We start from the raw sequence: 19,031 nt of genomic DNA on the forward strand, positions 1-19,031 counted from the left end.
AAACAACAGTTGTTGTCATTTTCGTATACGGACACAGGTCAATGGCCAGTAGTATGTACATACTGAATATGTTATTTATTAATTTATTTAGCTTGGATCATTGATTACAACAGAGAGTGGAAATATAAACAAACAAGTAAAACACATTCGCCCATAATCCGTAGCATATACGAATTTGTCAAAAATAAAAGTTAACTTAATGAACAAAATTCAGAAACTAAAATATGGTTTTAACCGTTTGTCAGTGCACTTTGTGTAGCCTACCAATAAAGTCCTTTGTTATAGGGGTCCTCCGGTTTCCTCCCACTGCTAAAGACCCCTACGCGCAAGCGAATTATTAAAATAAAATTAAACCATATGTTAGTCCCGAAATGACCTAGTTTGTGTCGAGTGGACGTTAAACCCCATTTCTCTCTCTCCCTCCTTTGTTATAGTCAGTTATAAGACTAATCGGCTAATACTAATACTGTACGCTATCGGCAGGTATTATGGTCACGTGATTGAGTGTTGTAGCGACGGTAACTATACTAATGTTATGGCCGCCATTCAGTTAGCAACGATAAAGAGCGTGATTAATGTTAGCTGAATGTGGTGTTTGGCTTAATATTTGTGATCGAAATCAAAACTAACGACATTCTGTTTGATTTGGGTAAGTTAATTTGATTATTGTGCGTGCTTTGTAGGCTATGTCAATTTATTTTAGAAATAATTGTAGCTGTGTAGGCCTGCTTTTTTAGGGTTTCGACTCTCCCTGTCGTTATTATAATGAAGTAGGTCATTTGTTCGACTTGACACAATTAATCTTTATTGTTGAAAATAAAACGTTATCCTACCGCTTCCATTTGTTAGGACATTTCTCAGGCTGTAGACCCTATCGAATATGTCCTTTAGGGTCCTTTATGGGCCTATTCAAATTCCATTTATGTCTACGTCAGCAAAAACAGTTATATTTTAATCTAGGCCTATTTCTCATTATTATGAGGTTGTCTATTTAAGATTCTAACGAACATAGGTTCAAAGGACTAGACTGCTAGTTCCCGAAGAAATAAAAATGCTTCTTCAAAGAGACAATTCCGTTATTACAATTTTTCTTTATAATCACTAGTAATCGCGTTGGCAATATTCAGTAGCTAGACTAGGCCTTAACAGTGCCGGACTGGTGGGCCGAAGGTCCACCTGTCAGGTAATTGAGCAAGGCCCACACAAGTACGCGCCGAAGGTGCACGAGTGTCCGAGGGGGCGTCTGGGGGGGGGGGGGAAGTCCCCCACTGAAAATTTTGAAAATTGACAACCGCAAACCCATTTTCCAAGCAGAAGAAGGCAAACTTTTGATTTCCTTATACTATAAGATAACAAAATGACTTAAGAGCACTATCATTAGATGAATTTGAGAATTCTAGTACACTTCTTTTTTTGTGTTGTTTGTCAGTCATTTCTTTCCTATCTGTTCTTTCTCCTGTCCTGTGTCCTGTCCTCTCCCTCCTTCTTTCTTTTCTCCCCCTCTCCTTTTTTTCTCTTTTTTTTCTTTCTCTTTTTTCTTTTTTCTTTTTAGGCTTAGGCCCACTTTTTTAAATGTGCTTAGACAGGTGGACAGGTGGGCCCAGTCCGGCAGTGGGCCTTAACTTTACTTTAAGTTCTTTGCTCTTCCTTTGATCGGATGTAGCTAGGGAGATCGATTTAGGTATACTCATGGTTCTGACGTCATGATCTCGTGATGTCATTGGAATTGTCTCGTGACGACGTTAGCAACGCATGAAAATGCCACGAAGATGATGTTGTGTGTCTTGTATTAAAAAATTTTGCAGCTTGTAAATGTGTAGTGGGCGTTTGCTATTCAGGGGTAAATTAAATGTCTTTAAGTAAATTTGCTGGCGGTGTTAAGGAACACTTGAAAACTGTACGATCTGTATTTGTCAATGCTGCAATTGTTGTCTGTAGGCCTTTTTGTAAACCAGCTGGCGAAGACAGTGGTACTAGGTGCCTAGTAGTAGCCTAGGCCTAGCCCACGGGAAGTAGAGAATGCAAACTATATCATTGTGTTCAGTAACAAACTACTCTGTATATTTCCTGTATAGAGACAGACCTGTAGTGTAGGGTGATCAAAACAAATAAATATGGGACTTAACTGATGTCTATGTCATTTTCAGGTTGATTGGTAGCCATTATGAGTGTCAACAGTGAAACGCCGTCCAGTCGTGGTGGTCAGGTTATAAACGGGTCCAGTACAGACAGCGAAAGACCGTCCAGTCAACAAGTGATAAATGCCAGACGAACTGAATCTTTAGATGCTCCTCACATTGTAAAGCTCCTTCAAACTAGCACCAATGAACTGTTTGGAAGAGTTGATATTGTGAATGTGATTGAGAAGGCTGTGTTAGCAATAACATTAACAAATGAACACGAGGAAATCCTTGGACATGCTGCGTTTTATGATTATCCTAATCTAGATTGTGTTGATGAAGCTAACTGGGAATGCTGGCTAAATGACAATTATGAAGGATCCAAATGCTTGGCTTTAAACACACTTTTTATTCATTTGTTTGTTGCAAAATCAGACTATTCACATGGTTGTGCTAAAGAAATAATTCGCACGGCTTTTACTGCTGTTCCTGATATCCATTTTCTTTTATTGGTGGTGCCAAATGGTATCTTTCCAGACCCAGCATTAGCTGATATTTTTCACCCAATGACCAGATTAGAAGGTGCTGCCCATAAATCTGAATCCACAGTTTTTGTTTGTAACCGACATGATCATGTCCCAGTTCTACATGTTCGAAATGCCAGAGTTGAAGACAATGATGACCTCACGCCTATATTCAATCGTCAAAGTGACATGCTAAAATCTATATATGGAGATTTCTTTCTGGCTGAACTAATTGAAGCTCAGGATGAAGAGATGCAGTGTCTGGTAGCAGAAGCTGAAGGAGCAGCTTGTGGTTTTGTTAGTTTAAATAACAATGTTAATTATGACTTACTTAATGAGTGTTTTGAGCTAGCTCCTTTCCACGGATTACGTAAACCACATGAAAATGATGAATTAACCTTGCCTCAGGTAGAAATCCCTCAAATAACAGCAGTTAACACAGACCCCAAAATATCACCGAGCTCTTCAGACGTCACAAAAGAAGCAACAGAGGAGAGCAAGGAAGATACCAAAAAGACTGATGTAACTGATTCAAATAAAACAGAGACGGAAAAACCAGAATTGAATAAAACCAGTAGAAAGTCTAGTTCAAGTAGCACCAAAGCGGCCAGTATTACACCAGAGAGTCTGGATGGAGATGGTGTTAGTCGCAATCTAAGTGTTAGTTCAATGGGTAGTGAAGCAGCTACGTTAAGAAGCTTCAGACCGGGTGGAACTGACACTGTACCCGGAACTATGTATACCATGTCTGGTCAAGCCGCATCTCCTAAACCTTTGTTTCAAGCTAACAAGAGATTTGTACCGACATACAAGGGTTTACCGAACGCTTTTGCTGTCCAACTTTTCTGTATTGATGAGAGGTATGAGATGAGGTCCATGGATTTTCTATTCAAAGCTTTTTCCTTATTCCCAGACTATGACTTTTGCGTGATCACAGTTCCTCACCTAGTTCCCGAATTTCCTCTTCTCCAAGGGTTTGTGCGTGTAACTCCAAGATGCCCAAGCATTTTATCCCAGGAACTCTATATTTTCAATAAATCGGGTCTCTTGAAGAATTTCAACATACGAACAGCATGTACTAAAGATGTGGAGCCCGTTGAAAAGTTGGTCAAATCTTTGGATTGCCACACTGACTTATTAGACGATTTTAAACAATTTCGGACTGCAAGAAGAGATCCAGATGGAAAAGAAATGCAGGTATTTGTAGCTGAATGTTTGGAACAGATTGTGGGTGTGTGCATCATAAGACAAGAAGAAGATATAGAATATATACGGTCCCATTATAATATAGAAGACTTCATTTATTATAATCACCATAGGCGTCAAGACCATGGCCATCTTCATCACTTTGCCTTAAACCCAATTTTCAGTCATATGTCCAAACACTTTCTGAAAGAAGTTTTAAGGTTGGGACATAAAACATGCCTCTACTTTCCGCTCTATCCACCTTATACAGATAAACAGCTGGTCGACAAACATACAATGATCTGTTCTCTCAAAGACTTAGTTCCGGTACGATCGAGACAGCAAATCATCTACCCTTTAAAAGAATTGGGTGAAAATGCTCCGTCGGAACGAGTTTTAAAGCAGAACCAAACCTATGCCCTTGCCCACGTTAATAGAAAACTAACGTTAGAACCAAAAGTCACAATCAATGCTAGAATTGTTGTTGTCGGTGCTTCAGATGTTGGCGTGTCGTTTTTAGAAACACTGGCTTATTGTCCCCACCTCAGGTTCAATAATGTAACTTTGATATCTCCAAATGGACTACCAGGAGAAATGGATCCAAATCTGGTAAAACACGAAGTTCTCAGTAAGAGTCACCCAAGAAGTCAAAGTGAAGACATCTGGTCCTTTTTACGCACATGGATCAACGTAGTTTATGGTAAAATGACAGGTATTGACAGAACAAAGAAACGTGTAGTGGTTGATAAGAATTGTGTTGTTCCTTACGATCATTTAATTCTTTGCACTGGGCAGCAATACCAGGTTCCTTGTCCAACTGAAGCGTCACTTCGTCATGGCGTTACAAATAGAGAGTTGCCCAATAGCCCCGATAGACGCTTCGCAGGGACCCAACCAGCTAATCTTTTCCTAGTGAATGACAATTACGATAGCTTATCAGTATTACACAAGATCGAAACCAAATATCTGCAAAATGACTCAAAGATTCTTCTTTATGGCAACAATCTAGATACCTATACATGTATACAGTCCTTGCTGCAACTCGGAATAAAAGGAAGTAATTTATTATTAGTTGCGCCCCCCATAGCTTATGACGTCACATGTTTTAACAACAAAGCCGTAGAGGAAGTTATTGGCGCGGTTTTAAAAGAAAATGATGTTCAGGTCCACGAGAACTATCTTCTAGCGGAATGGACATTGACAGATGGTGGTGAATTGTCGTCTGTCAGTTTTACTTCAGACGACACGCCCCTTACCCTAGAATGCGATGTCTTTCTTTCATTTTACAAGAAAACTGTTGATTTGAGCGCCTTCAAAGCAATCAACGATTCATGCCTTGTCTTTGATGGTAAACTGGTTGTAGATTCCTCGTTTCATACTAATGACGTAGCCATAAGGGGAGCTGGAACGCTTACCAAGTACCAAAGGAAGTACCATGCAGATAAATGGACACATGCTAACTTTAATTCAAAAGAAATCGGCACAGCGCTGGCTTCAGAAATCCTCAAACTGTTTGACCCCACCTTGGAACAGCAACCAAATCCCGTGGAAGAACAGTTAAATCTGATACCCGTTTATGGAGCACCGAGAGTACAGATAGCTAGACTGCCAGGTGGATACCATTACCTTCACGTGAAGAAACCCAGTCTAGACGTCCCACTAGAAATTCAGATGCAGAACGAGGACTATGGACAAGAACTTGTAACAGGTACCCTTGCAGATGGTAACTACTTCCGTTTACACATCAACCTCTATAACACCATAGAAACCATAACGTGTTTGTCTAAAACTAAAATACCCTGTAGCAACTTACTTTCCTTATTTGGAATACACGAAAAATATTTAAACAATCTTCTGTCACGATTCAAGGAGGGTCTGATTACAGATTTCTACAGTTATTTCAGTGGAAGCTGGTGTCAGGCTATCTTCCACGATCGTTTTATGGATTTGAGAGATGAACTTCGAGAACTGCTGATCACGAGCCCCGAAGAAGGCAAAGAAACATTAGAAGATCATATCAGACGCTTGATTGATGAAGAAATGAGTTTAAGTAAATCTCAACAAGAAGAACTGAACGAAGTCTACAAATCAAGTGGTGCTAAAAGAGCCGTAGAAACAAGATTATTAAACTTTATTAGTTATAACTATTATCATTTACCTATGTATACTAAACCAGGTATGGTGTGAACATTGTCTGGGAGACTCGTGTGTTTTTCTTCGCCTGTTGCAACCATTGACTAGGTAGATGATAAATATCTGGGTAGTTAGAAAGAAGTGCTTGTGTATGAATTTTAACTGCTATTATTGGCTGGGCCCTTCTATGCTTTAAATGTTTTATCCAATCCACCACTGCTTTCTTGGGACCCTTCGAAGCTATAAAATTGTTGTATCCAGTCTGTTACTGCTATTATTGGGTCCTTCGATTCTTTACATTGTTTTATCCAATCCATAACTGCTATTGTTGAGCCCCGTGAAGCTTTATATTACGGGATCAAACAATTTCAGTAATCTATCAGATTTGTTCATTTAGATCCTAGAAGTGTTAGAATGTCTGGGGTTTTTTTATTTTTTTTTTTTATTTTTTTTTATCTAAATATGAAATATGTGGAAAACGTCTGTAACTGTGATAATATTCTAAGCATTATTAACATTTAAAACCGTGGCGTGGAAATTCATAAGACTGAAACAGTGATTCCATTTTCATCGTACATTATTCTGTATTGTGTAAATGCCCAGTTAATTTATATATGAAAGTATTATTGTTTATAATCAACTACGTATCTTTTGATTGATAATTATTGTTTATATTTTTAAATAAATTTGTTTAAAAAATCAAACCATGTGTATACAAGATCAGGGAATGGACACTCTCCCATTTACCTTTGAATAGGTTTCCTATTAATGCATTTGCCCGAATGTAACTGCATTGCATGATGGTGGTAAACCTGTTCAGACCTCGGAGGAACGGGAAAGGGGTCAAAGATGGCAAGGGTGTGCACTTGAGATCATAAGATTTGCCATGAATGAAAATGTGGTTTTGATACCACGTTGAGGTAACAATGAGTAGTGTCATCTGCCGAGCTAGTGATTCTCCACCCCTCCCTTCTCCCGCACACTTTCATAAAGTTAGTCCTGAAATGACCTAGTTTTTGTTGCGAACGTTAACCCCCATTTGTCTTTTTTTTTCTAGAAAGTTTTGTTAAGATCCAAATTTCAGCGAGCCGCGGCGGCTCAGGACTTTTCCTCGGAATTTTTCAGCGTGGCCTCCCCCTGTTTGTTATGCAGAACGGGCCCCACGGGGCGGGGCGTACGACAAGGAACAGCGTTGAAATTCAGTTGCTATCCAGCTAAAATTTCCCTCATAACACACTGCATGCCGTATGCCCATCTTCATTTGCTAAGTTGGAGTAGAAAAGTAGGACGTTAAACCTCATTTTATTCATTCACTCTTTCGTGCGTATTTTCAATAATTTAAATATCAAGTCAGCAATATCAACATTGCTATAAACATGTCATTATTCTGATCGATTTGATAATTATTATCATCAGACGTGTTGTCCCGCCATAAAATATGTATTACCATATCCTTATTTAAATAAATTTTACACCATGCTTCTGGGGCGTGCTTCAATGTCATGGTAATTCCACAGCGGTCTGGCTCCTTTCTTCTGATTTTGAAGATACGGGGGAGGGGAGGGGCAGTGACTGACTGGGTTATGTGAAAGTACTGTAAGGGAAAGTGTTGCTTACCTACCTGAGGTTTTTCTGGGTATTTCAATTTCGTCCAATTTATAAAGATAGCGCGCAAAGGGGTGTTAGTACCGAAAGCACCTAGTTGGTATTGAGTGGGCATTAATTGAAAAAAAAACCCAGCGTGTTATGTATTAGATTTAAGGGTACTTGCCCCGCCTCCCCTGGGTTTTACAGCCACTGACTCGTCTAGTGACCTTTCGCGACGATCACAATTATTAGAATACCGCCATACTAGATAAGCCAATGCTAGACTGCTTTATATCCCTTTAGGATACATTTCGCATATATATAGAATACATTTATATTACATGACTAGCCAATTTTAAGCTGGTCTCCCAACAAATTTACAAGAAATATCCAGATATAAACTAATTTGAGATACATTAATACGTACCATCCCAAAGGTGTTCTAATTATCTTACTTTCGGTGCATTTTACTCATTATATGAGTTGAAAAGGCTATTTTCACATGAATATAATTTAGATAAGAAACGTTTTGATATTCGTTTATAAGTGATCTCTATCAATGCAATCGAAATTGCAAGCTTAAATTTTCGTAACTTTAAACTGGAAAAGACAGAGACAATATTTCAATAATAAAAATTCCCGAAACGGCAATCAGAAACTGTTCAAAACATTTTCCAAAATCGGGTTTTAACTTTTTTGACATTTCATATATCGAATAGTTCGCATGTTTCTGACAGGTATAGTCACGTCTAATGTTCTATAAACGCCATGTCCAACCTCGTGGGTTTTCTCCGGGTCGGGGGGGGGGGGGGGGTGGATGGCTTAGTGGTTAGCAAGTGCGCGCTGTATCATTAAGTCTGTCATTGAGTCAACTGGTGTGGTTTCGAATCCCCGGTTGTACGTGACAAGGAGTAGGGTCGCCTGTCCAACCTCGTGGATTTTCTCCGGGTCCTCCGGTTTCCTCCCACTGCTAAAGACCCCTACATATGAACCATATGTTAGTCCCGAAATGACCTAGTTTGTGTCGAGTGGACGTTAAACCCCATTTCTCTCTCTCTATAAACGCCGAAAATTTCAAAGCGATCCCATGAGAAAGCAATATGGTTCAATAATTTAATAGTAATCCGAACCAAAAGAATTGTAGTGCTTCACACTAGTAAACCCGTAGGAACTTTAGTAAGTAATCTGAACAAGACAATGGTGCTTCAAACTAGCTACGCAGTATGATGAAACCCTAACCAGAATAAATATTAAATTGTCAGCAAATTCATTCGATAAATGAATAAAACGACCGGAAAATACGAAAATAAATTAATTGTGGAAAATGTATTATTATATTAATATATGTATCTAGTATATATTGACTTTTACGAGGGCGTCGTGTGCTGATAAATATATATAAAAAATGTTAATAATATTAATAATAATATATAAATGCACGGTTATTTGATTTAATAATTATGTATTATAGAGATTACCAGCTGCTGTTGTTGTTCTCAATAGGAATATGTTAATGTGCAGATTTTCTGTCTTTCTAATACCTATAATCATGTATTTTTTTTACTGATTTTCAATATACATGACACGTGCTGTTCTGTTCTCTAAAAAACTCCTTGGGGGCTTGGGTCGCCGATCGAATGGTTTAACGTGTGCGTTGGATCAAGTGGTGTGGTTTCGATTTACACCTTGTACAAGGAGAATAATCGCCTGTCCAACCTCGAGGGTTTTCTCCGGGTCCTCCGGTTTTCGGTCATACTGCTAAAGACCCTACGTGCAAGTAACTCGATCACTTTGAGGCAAACGTATGGTAATATTTATTTCCATGGTTACGTGTGCCATGCCTAATCTTCTTCAGTTTCCAACTGTCAAGGTTTCTTTTACATGCGCGCAAATTTGAGCACGGGTTGACCTCGGTTTGTCGTCCCATCCTAACGACAAGGCACATTTTCATTGTCAAGGTCGAGTTTGATGAATTCCGATCATTCTTCTCATCCCACGCCATGATTCCATGTCGGAACATTCTAGTCGGGGGCCAAATGGATATTTACACAACCCTCAATAGCTCGGTAATCTTGTAACATAACATATCCAATGCTAAACAATATCGATTAATTGTTTCTCTTTTGACATACTTCATCAAAGCAGTTCACAAGCTATGTTATTGCTGTTCTATTTTAGCTCACAAATTAAGATTATATTACGCTTATGACAGATTTATCAGCATATTCTGTCTAGTTTATTTTACAAAACCAGCCATATTACCTGCATTGCCTATGTTCGAATCTGATGTAAAAGCTTGTTTATTTAGATGCTACGTTAATTGAATTCAATAAGAACTATATTTTTGAACTTTAAACATACGTGAAGAATGCGCTGTATAAATATTGTCATTAATATTATATAAGTTCAAGCTATGAAGTGCTCCTTAGGTCTATTTGACTAAAAATATATTATAACCAAATACAACCCGAGTACTTGGGTAAAATTTTGCGCAATCTGCGAACCCACGATATAGTAATTTAGTGGTATACTAAACACTGGCGATTGGCCGTTTTTGACGTTAAGGGTTAAAGACAGCTTGGAAATTTTACGGTATCAATATGTCGGCTCCACATGATGCCATCACTACCCAATCGCTTAAATCTGGACAATTTATGTACTTCTGGCAACAAAGGAGTGGTGTTCTTATCGTCTTTGCTTCAAACAATCAATACCAGACGTTAAAAAAAACCAGAAAAAATTCGGGCAGCCCTTACCAGATTTTTGTAAATTTTATTATTAAAAATGAACAGAATAAATGAAATGAAATGGGGTTTAACGTCCTACTGTTCTGCTCCTAAACAGGGCTGATGAAGCCGGACATACGCCATACAGTGTGCTATGAGGGAAATTTTGACCGAGCAGCGGCGCTACGGCCTACTCTTCTATCGAATTCCAACTGCCAAGGGATCTTTTACGTGCACGCCAATATATACACGGGACCTCGGTGTTTCGTCCCATCCGAACAACTAGACAGCTGTCCTTGCCAGGCCCTCCGTCCTGCATCACTGACAAGGGAGAACGACGCCGGAAAATCTGGATGAACTTTCTCGGCCAATGCAGGGATCGAACACCCGACCTCCAGGCTAGCGAGCCAGCGTCTTACCCACTTAGCCACGTGATCCCCCAGCCGTTATAAATGTTCTTTAAAGATTTTAACACTATGTATTAATATGCTCTATGTGGTTGTCTTTTCATTTCCACACATTCTAACATAAATTAAGTCAATCAAACTAATCATGCTGATAGCGAATGAAATGAGTCCAGACATACATAAGCTATTGCGTGATTCGGTCCAACCCGAGGGTAGAAATGAGACAGACAGTTTTTATTACATGCACATAATATAGATCACTTAGAACCCACGGGTTAATCTTTCGTGTGGGAAATAAATCGAATTACGTGTGGGTGTTCGCCTTCTTGTTTCTCATAGAAGACGCTCGTCGTCTGCTTCTGCTTTTACTTTTAAACAACGCCCCTGGTTACGTGTCATACAAAAAAATAACCTATTTCCCCTCAAGGTGGCGTGAAATAAACAAATTATTGCTGACCGACATCTAAGTATGGAAGATTATGTCTTGGATATTTCAAAACATCGGTAACCATAATAAAACGGCACGATACGTGAACTTCTGCTAAGCTTCTGTGGTCGTACTGTCAACATTAGCATCGATTAGAAGATAAAGCTGACAGGATTGAATGACATAACATATTATATAGAAGGTCGCTTATTGAATGTTATGTTGCGTAACCTTGAAGTTATACCCGTGTCGCTTAAAACAGAGCTTCTTCCGCATAAAATAAGAGAAATGGGCGCGATGGCACTTAACCTTGAATTTATACTCGTGTCGGTTAAATGCAAAGACAAATAATGATTTAGGATAATATTTGGGGCTTCTTTAACACGGAAGAAGGGAAGTGGGTTCTATTGAATGATGTAATGCATATAATTAAGGTCACTCACAGAATCTATCCACGTGTCGCTTAAAAGAAAGACAAATATTTATTTAGTATAATATTTCTGTCATTTTGGAGCTTCTTCCAGGGAATCATACACAAAAAAACAAGGAAAGTGGTGAGCTCTTTAGAACGATACGACATATAAATAAGGTCACTCACAGAATATAATGGTACAGTTAACCTTGAATTCATACGCGTGTCGCTTAAAAAAATCAAATAATAATTATATATAAGACTAATATTTCTTACTCAAATCTTCTAGATTAAATGAAATAAATTGAGTTGTACACATAAAATAAAATGATTTGTGTTGTGCACACAAAACGTAGAACATTTTTATCTTTACATATTATAGTACATTTTTAACGATTATAAATGCAATGCGAGAGAGAGGGAGACACACACACAAACTAGGTCATTTCGGAACTAACATAATAATATGGTTCAATTTTATTTCAATAATTCAACTTGTGTGTAGGGGTCTTTAGCAGTGGGAGGAAACCGGAGAACCCGTAAAAAACCCACGAGGTTAGACAGGCGACCTTACTTCGTGTCACGTACAACTAGCGGAATCGAAACCACGCCAGTTGGCTCAATGCCAGATCTTATGATACAACGCGCGCGCGCACGCGATAACCATTCGCCCCTCCCCCACACCCACCCACCCACAAATGCAATGCAAATTGGGATGTTTGATACAGTAGCTGCAGAATTCTTATTGTATAACTTTTTGACAGTTTGGTGTCGTTCCATTTGATAGGAATACACATGTCTTAAATACGATTTAAATCAATTCCTGTTTGTTTGTACAAGTATATAAAATGAAAGACTCCGTTATATTCATGTGAGTCGTGTGGGGGTGGGGGTGGGGGCTGGGGGCGGACAGCAAGTAAGGCGTTGGCTCACTAACCAGGACATCCCCTTTTCGATCCCGTTGTTGACTTAGGAAGTTCATCGTGGTTCCAACGTGTCTTAGCTGCAGGGCGGAGGGTCTGGCGAGAGAGACTACGTGTAGTTGATCGGAACAGAACAGTACGGTGTTAAACCCCATCCCATTCTGTTCACCCATATTGCACTGTTGAAGACCCAGTCACACATACAAGAAATGCGTTTAATAGCCGCGCATGTGTAGTCAACCACTGGTTCGTCTTTGAACACAGTTAGTACAAATTGTTAGGATGTTGATCCTATAGCTTCATTTAGGAGAAGTGCCATATACTTAGTATATTCCAAACACATGTGTCTAAACTCATTTTTTAAGTCAACTCAACTCTTTCGAATCAAGTTCTCGTGTCATGATGACAAAAGACATAAGACGATCAAGTTCAGTACAGTAATGAGATAAATATTTTTTCCGGACGCTCCCTCTCGACACCCTCCGCTTCGCTATTAACAAACACGTAATAGCATCAATAATAGGGGTGAATTCATTTGAATTTAAAAAATACTTGAAAGGAATCAAGCATCTCTGTCCGCCAATCGAGAACATTAATAGTACACCGAGAAAACTGGGTTGTTATTAATAGCAATAATAAAAGAGGCTTCATTACATTGAAATAATAATAGTATTTAAATAACAACTTCGACCATTGTATGGGTGCTTTAATTAAAGCGTATGCAACCTTCCATTGCACTGCGCTAGACTTATTTCAATTGGCTGCAGATGGTAATAAATTAACAGATTTATTCATACGCCGACCTATTTTATTGAAATCGATGCACGCCAGAGATTCATTAAGCCGTCTGAACTGTGTGCACCTTTTCTCAGCGATCAATTTCTGCCAAGGTCACCTCTAACCCGCGTAACCAAAACAAAATCAACATATAAAAAACATATTGAATTAACAGCAGGGGTTTTCAAGGGATTGGTTAGTTGTTTTTCATTCATGAGAACTTTTAGTTGGATATTGAGTAAGTATTTGGTATATATAAATAAAAGATGAATGGCTAGTGAAAAGAAATAAGTCGATCGTGACTAGTGTCTATGGCTTACAAAGAAATAATAAACGAAACAAAAAGAAACCCTGAATGGTTTTTGCTAGGGTAATTTCTAAACTTATTATTATAAGCTCGTGAGACAGGCTGATCCATGGTATGTAGACGATTCGGAAAGTAAAAGCTGTATATTAGTATATTCATTGTAGATTTAAATTCTTTGAATTCGAATCATAATGCTTTTCACTATTTTACTAAATATACAAATAGCCTCATAGTGTACTAGAATCATTATTTGGACATAACAAGACACTGGAATTGTCTTCCTACAGATTGCCATACCAATGTTCCTTTTAAACATACATTATGCAAGGGTTAAATCAGCCTATTGCAGGTTTTTCTTTAGGCCTGAAATGTTTTCTAAATTATTAATTAGACATCAATTAACTTATCTAGGCCATAATCAACTCTCGATGGCATCGGATTTCTCCGATATTAAATAGATTAGAACAGTTCAGCCATATTTTGATTTAAGCTAAAAATGGAGGAGGAGACTTAGCTTCGAACAACCAGTACGGTGGTTGAAATTATTGCACACGTCTTGTCAAAACTTCAAAGGCTAATATCTTCGCTCGCAATAGAGTAATTTGAATGAAATTTTCAAATTATTCATTTTACATTATCTATTTTCAAACTATTATAAGAATGGCTAACTCCTTGTCTTAATCTTACATAATGTATCTTTAAATTAGTTTTAGGGCTGTATACAGTTTCAAATAGTACACATTTCTCTAATCATACAAAATAGAAAGACACGTTGTGCATTTGATTTTTAAATGGCTAGATCTCTTTGATTTTGGTCGATTTCATTGTATTTTATATGTTGTTTTGTTTTGTACGACGACAGTTTGTCCTCGTTAGAGGATGGCAGTTTGCCCTCGTTGGAGTTGTTGTAGGATTACAGTTCGTCCTCGCTGGAGATTGTGCGTCTACAAGATATATTAGAAATGGTTCCACTGATGTCTTCCGTCTTACTCCAGCCTCAGCTGTGGATCGTTCTAAGGTCGTCCGTTGAGCAAGTTTTGAGGTCAAAAAAGTTACTGGCCTATAACTCCCTTAATTTCCAATTAAACTGACCCCAAACTGTACTTAACATATAATAAGATTCCCATTGAAAAAAGGTGAAACCTTACCACATAAATTCATAAATTTAATAAAATCCAACTGCTACACGATTTTTCTGTCGTTTTTAAAATGGCCGCCAAACCAGACTTAAACACGCACGTGTTTAAACGTCACCTCGAAAATATATTTGTAACATAATTACTTATTTCAATGCAAACTTCGATTATATGTGTTGCGAATGTTGCATTTAAAACTATTTTACTTGCGCAACGTCTCGAAGAGTGTATCAATTGTAGCGGGGGAAAAGAGAGAATTGTTTCCACTGACCACAGCCAATCATATTTGCTAAACAGACAAGCTTTAGTAAAGTTTCTTTTGTCCCTTAAGATTGGAATATCCCTTAAATATTTTGAAGGGCTTGCCTCAGATACTCTGAATGAAAACGAGTCGTTTCCATGGACAATTGAATATAAAGATTGAACCTGAATGGGTTCATGGTGGTCGAGCTGTCCTAAAATGCTATATATTACTTAGACATAATAATAACAAACCCGTTGAATTACTGGTGAGACGATTAGTAAATATTGAATTAGTTAAATGTCATTATATAGAGTATTGGGTCTCTGGTACTATTTAAATACGATGATCGTTATTAATACTGTACTTAATATCACCCAGAGCTAATATTATAGATCAATTTATGTTATTTCAGTAAATATGTACATATTGGGTAGATATCGACATACTTCTTGTATCTATGATGAACGTGAATTCTGTTTTGTGTTGATTCGTGATTGTTGAAAAGAATTTGTCTAGGTTACCATACAATATTAATCTTGAGCTGCCCCGAGTAGTGAAACGTAGGTCATAATTGGTGTGATACGATTACTTATTGACAACAACGCAACGTGGCAGTGAAAACTGTGCAGTTTCCGGTTGCCTTGCCTACCGCAGTTTCAAAATTTCAAACTAATTGTTATTTGAATCAATAGATTTGAGTCATAATGATATCGTTTTTCGTTCATGTATTAAACAATAATTGTTTTCATCTCAATGGTAGGATTACATATTTTGTAATTATCTAACTCACGTTTGGACGTTTAATTTTTACATTGGCTTCTATTGATTTCCGTTAGCCATCTTGATGAGTCTTTATCAAAAATGTTGGGGCGGGGCGAAAGGTTTAACGCACACGCTTTAGATCATAGGGTATGACATTGATTCAAGTGGCGTGGTCTCGATTCCCCGCTTTTACGTGACAAGGAATATGGTCTCCTGTCCAACTTCGTGGGGGTTTTCCCGGTCCACTACTGGGGACCCCTACGCTCAACTAGTTTGTGTCGAGTGGACGCTAAACCCCATTCTCTGTCTTTTAAACAAAAACTGTATTTCATGCCCGGTTGTCTTTACAAACTATATGGTTTGGTGTGCCTTTAAGCATGCAATGATATTATGCGAATAGTAATTATGCTTGCTTTTTTCAGTAATACACATAAGAGACAGGGGGAACACGTGGCTAAGTGGGTAAGTCGCGGGCTCGCTAGCCTGGAGGTCGGGTGTTCTATCCCTGCATTGGCCGAGAAAGTTCATCCAGATTTTCCGGCGTGGTTTCCCCTTGTCAGTGATGCAGGACGGAGGGCCTGACAAGGACAGTTGTCTAGTCCTTCGGATGAAACGAAAAACCGAGGTCCCGTGTATACATTAGAATGCACGTAAATGATCCCTTGGCAGTTGGAATTCGATATAAGAGTAGGCGATAGTGCCGCTGCCCGGGCAAAATTTCCCTCATAGCACTGTATGGCGTATGCCCGTCTTCATTAGCCCAGGTTAGGAGCAGAACAGTAGGACGTTAAACCCCATTTCATTTCATTTCATTTCATAAGAGACAGGATGTACATACAATAGAACAATGGTAAGTGAGGACAATTTTAGGAGTCAGATGATGAGAACAACTGTTCAAAGATTCCCCATCATCACGAACAAGTAGAGGTCTTTTCTAAAGGTTCAATTGGTATAATTATACGGATAAAATAAGGATTGTCATTTGGACTTTCCTTCACAATAAACAGTAGAATTATCTCTTTAAATTGACTTTAACGTGTAAAATATGTATTTTATGGGATTTTAAGGTGCATTTGGGGGTGACAAGAGTACAAACACATGTATACTTTACACACCAGTGATTTTATCGATAAACTTGAGAAAACCTACTTATAAATATGCATATTGTTCGTAGCTTTAGACTTTTTATTACAAAAGAAAAAAATCATTTAAAATTCATTCATGGGGAATACTGCAAAACCAGCTGTCTTTAGGGTATAACAAGCTAGTATGAGTTTAATGATACCAAGCAAAATCTCTAAAAATAGTATATCTTTTTTTATTTTACGCAAATAAAGTAATAATATTTCCGTCAATCCATTCTTCATTCTCAGGTTTTAACTTTTGGGATGTATGGGATTGATATTATGGCGTCTTTGGACATGAATATGCCCTTAAAATAAAGAAAGGAAATAAAAAAAAAGATACATAATTCCAAGTAGTATATGAAATTTTCATTGACGATATAGCAAAATCAATCCTAAAAGAATCGAAAGCAAATTCTTTAAATAAAATATAAGTGAAAATAATGTACCCTGATTTTACAACTAGAACAGATTGTAACTAATATGGCAATAACGTGTTTGAAGCGTGTTAATAAAACGTAGGATCATGACCGGCGTCTGTTAAATTTTAATTAATTTATTATTAAACATACATTATGCAAGAGCTAAATATGCCTATTGTAGGTCTTTCTTTAGGCATGAAATGTTATATAAACTATTAATTAGACATTAATTAACGTATCCAGACCATAATCAACTCTCGATGTCAACGCTAGCCTGTGATAATTGTTGGATTATGATCCGATTTGCTGCATAACTTTCTCTCTCGATTTAACGATTAAATGGATAATCGAGACTATGATTTTTGTCTTACTGACTTTAGTAATGATGACCGAGGCTATGCGGAACTTTCGATCGCTTATTTCTCGGTTCATAGTTGATCAATTTGACTGAAATTTTAAGCAAATTGCCTTTACATTATCTAGTTTTTAAATATTATAGTGAGAACTGCCTATTCGTTATCGAATCTCCCATAATGTATCTTAAATAAAAGGGTACACAAAATACGAACGCCTAAAGGTATAGCTATAGGTACCGTTTTAAATGAAAGAGATATTGCGTTTATCTTATTCATTTAAATTCAATATATTTACCAGTATTCCAATAAAAAATGTGGCTTTTTATAGTTTTTTTTCTTCCACACAATAAACGAAAGAGAACAAGATAAGCCATTGTGATCTGCTGATTAATTGATAAATGAATAATTCAATCATATGTATTATCAATGTAAAGGTCATTTTATCTATATAGTGTTTATCCAAAAGGAGGCACAGTGACTCGGTGAGTGTGACACTGGTCGACTAACCAGGCGGTCCCGGAATCCATTTCCAGCCCAGTTTCTCCTTGTCGGTGTTGTAGGAAGTGAAATGAAAAAAAAAATAGGGCTTAACGTCCCACTGTTCTGCTCCGGTTGGGCTAATGAAGACGAACATACGCCATACAGTGTGCTACGAGGAAAATTATATCGAATTCCAACTGCCAGGGGATCTTTTACGTACACGCCAGTGTATAAACGGGGCCTCGGTTTTTCGTCCAATCCGAACGACTAGACAACTGTCATTACCAGGCCCTCCGTCCTGCACCACTTTCTCGGCCAACGAGACCGCCAGGTGTTGTAGGGCGAAGGACCTAACAAGAATAAGTTTCTAGTTGTTCGGGTTGGAAAAAATGGAAAGCTTACGTTTTGACAGTTTACACAAATCAATATTGAGGTTGTTGAAAATCTACTTAATCCGTACTAGAAAACCAGTATCGCATTTTCGGAATAACTAGGTTAGGTTAGAAAGTTGAACCATTCCTTCGTCTATCAAAGGAATAGCATCAATTCTACAAAGTCCAGTATAAGCCGCCAAAGTAATTAATAGATTGTGAATAATAATAAGAGTTAAATCCCTCTTTTGGTACGAAGTAATAATCACTTGTAATAAACATAGAGGGGTGTATCACACCAGATGTCTTTCCTCGCCAGGATCATGATCAGCGATATAAGGGATCACAGATTGATATCCCTGACGATTTGTTGATTTAGCGGGTAACATATTGTAGAATTATTGTTATCCTACTTCATTAAAATTAATTAATCCCCTTTGATAATTAAGCCATGCTCTATTGGACGTTATGTTCTACTCTTGACATGGACAACATATGTCTGTCAATAATGTGATTAATTTCCGAATTACAAAATGGCAATAATCTATTCATTATTAGATTGTAGACACCACAATGGACTGTTAAATTTTATGTCGATAAAGGTGTCA

At 37.9% G+C, this 19,031-nt stretch overlaps 1 protein-coding gene across 1 annotated transcript; it reads left to right on the plus strand.

The window, feature by feature from the left end:
- The first annotated feature begins 522 nt into the window (after nucleotides 1-522).
- LOC126828188 (cilia- and flagella-associated protein 61) lies at nucleotides 523-6,660 on the plus strand. Its single transcript, XM_050557798.1, has 2 exons — nucleotides 523-649; nucleotides 2,148-6,660. Exon 2 carries the CDS (start codon nucleotides 2,165-2,167, stop codon nucleotides 6,014-6,016), a length of 3,852 nt encoding a protein of 1,283 aa, XP_050413755.1. The 5' UTR covers nucleotides 523-649; nucleotides 2,148-2,164; the 3' UTR covers nucleotides 6,017-6,660.
- The last annotated feature ends 12,371 nt before the right edge of the window (nucleotides 6,661-19,031 follow it).

The sequence above is a fragment of the Patella vulgata genome, chromosome 7 (assembly GCF_932274485.2).
Source record: "Patella vulgata chromosome 7, xgPatVulg1.2, whole genome shotgun sequence".
In the NCBI taxonomy this organism is placed as follows: domain Eukaryota; kingdom Metazoa; phylum Mollusca; class Gastropoda; family Patellidae; genus Patella; species Patella vulgata.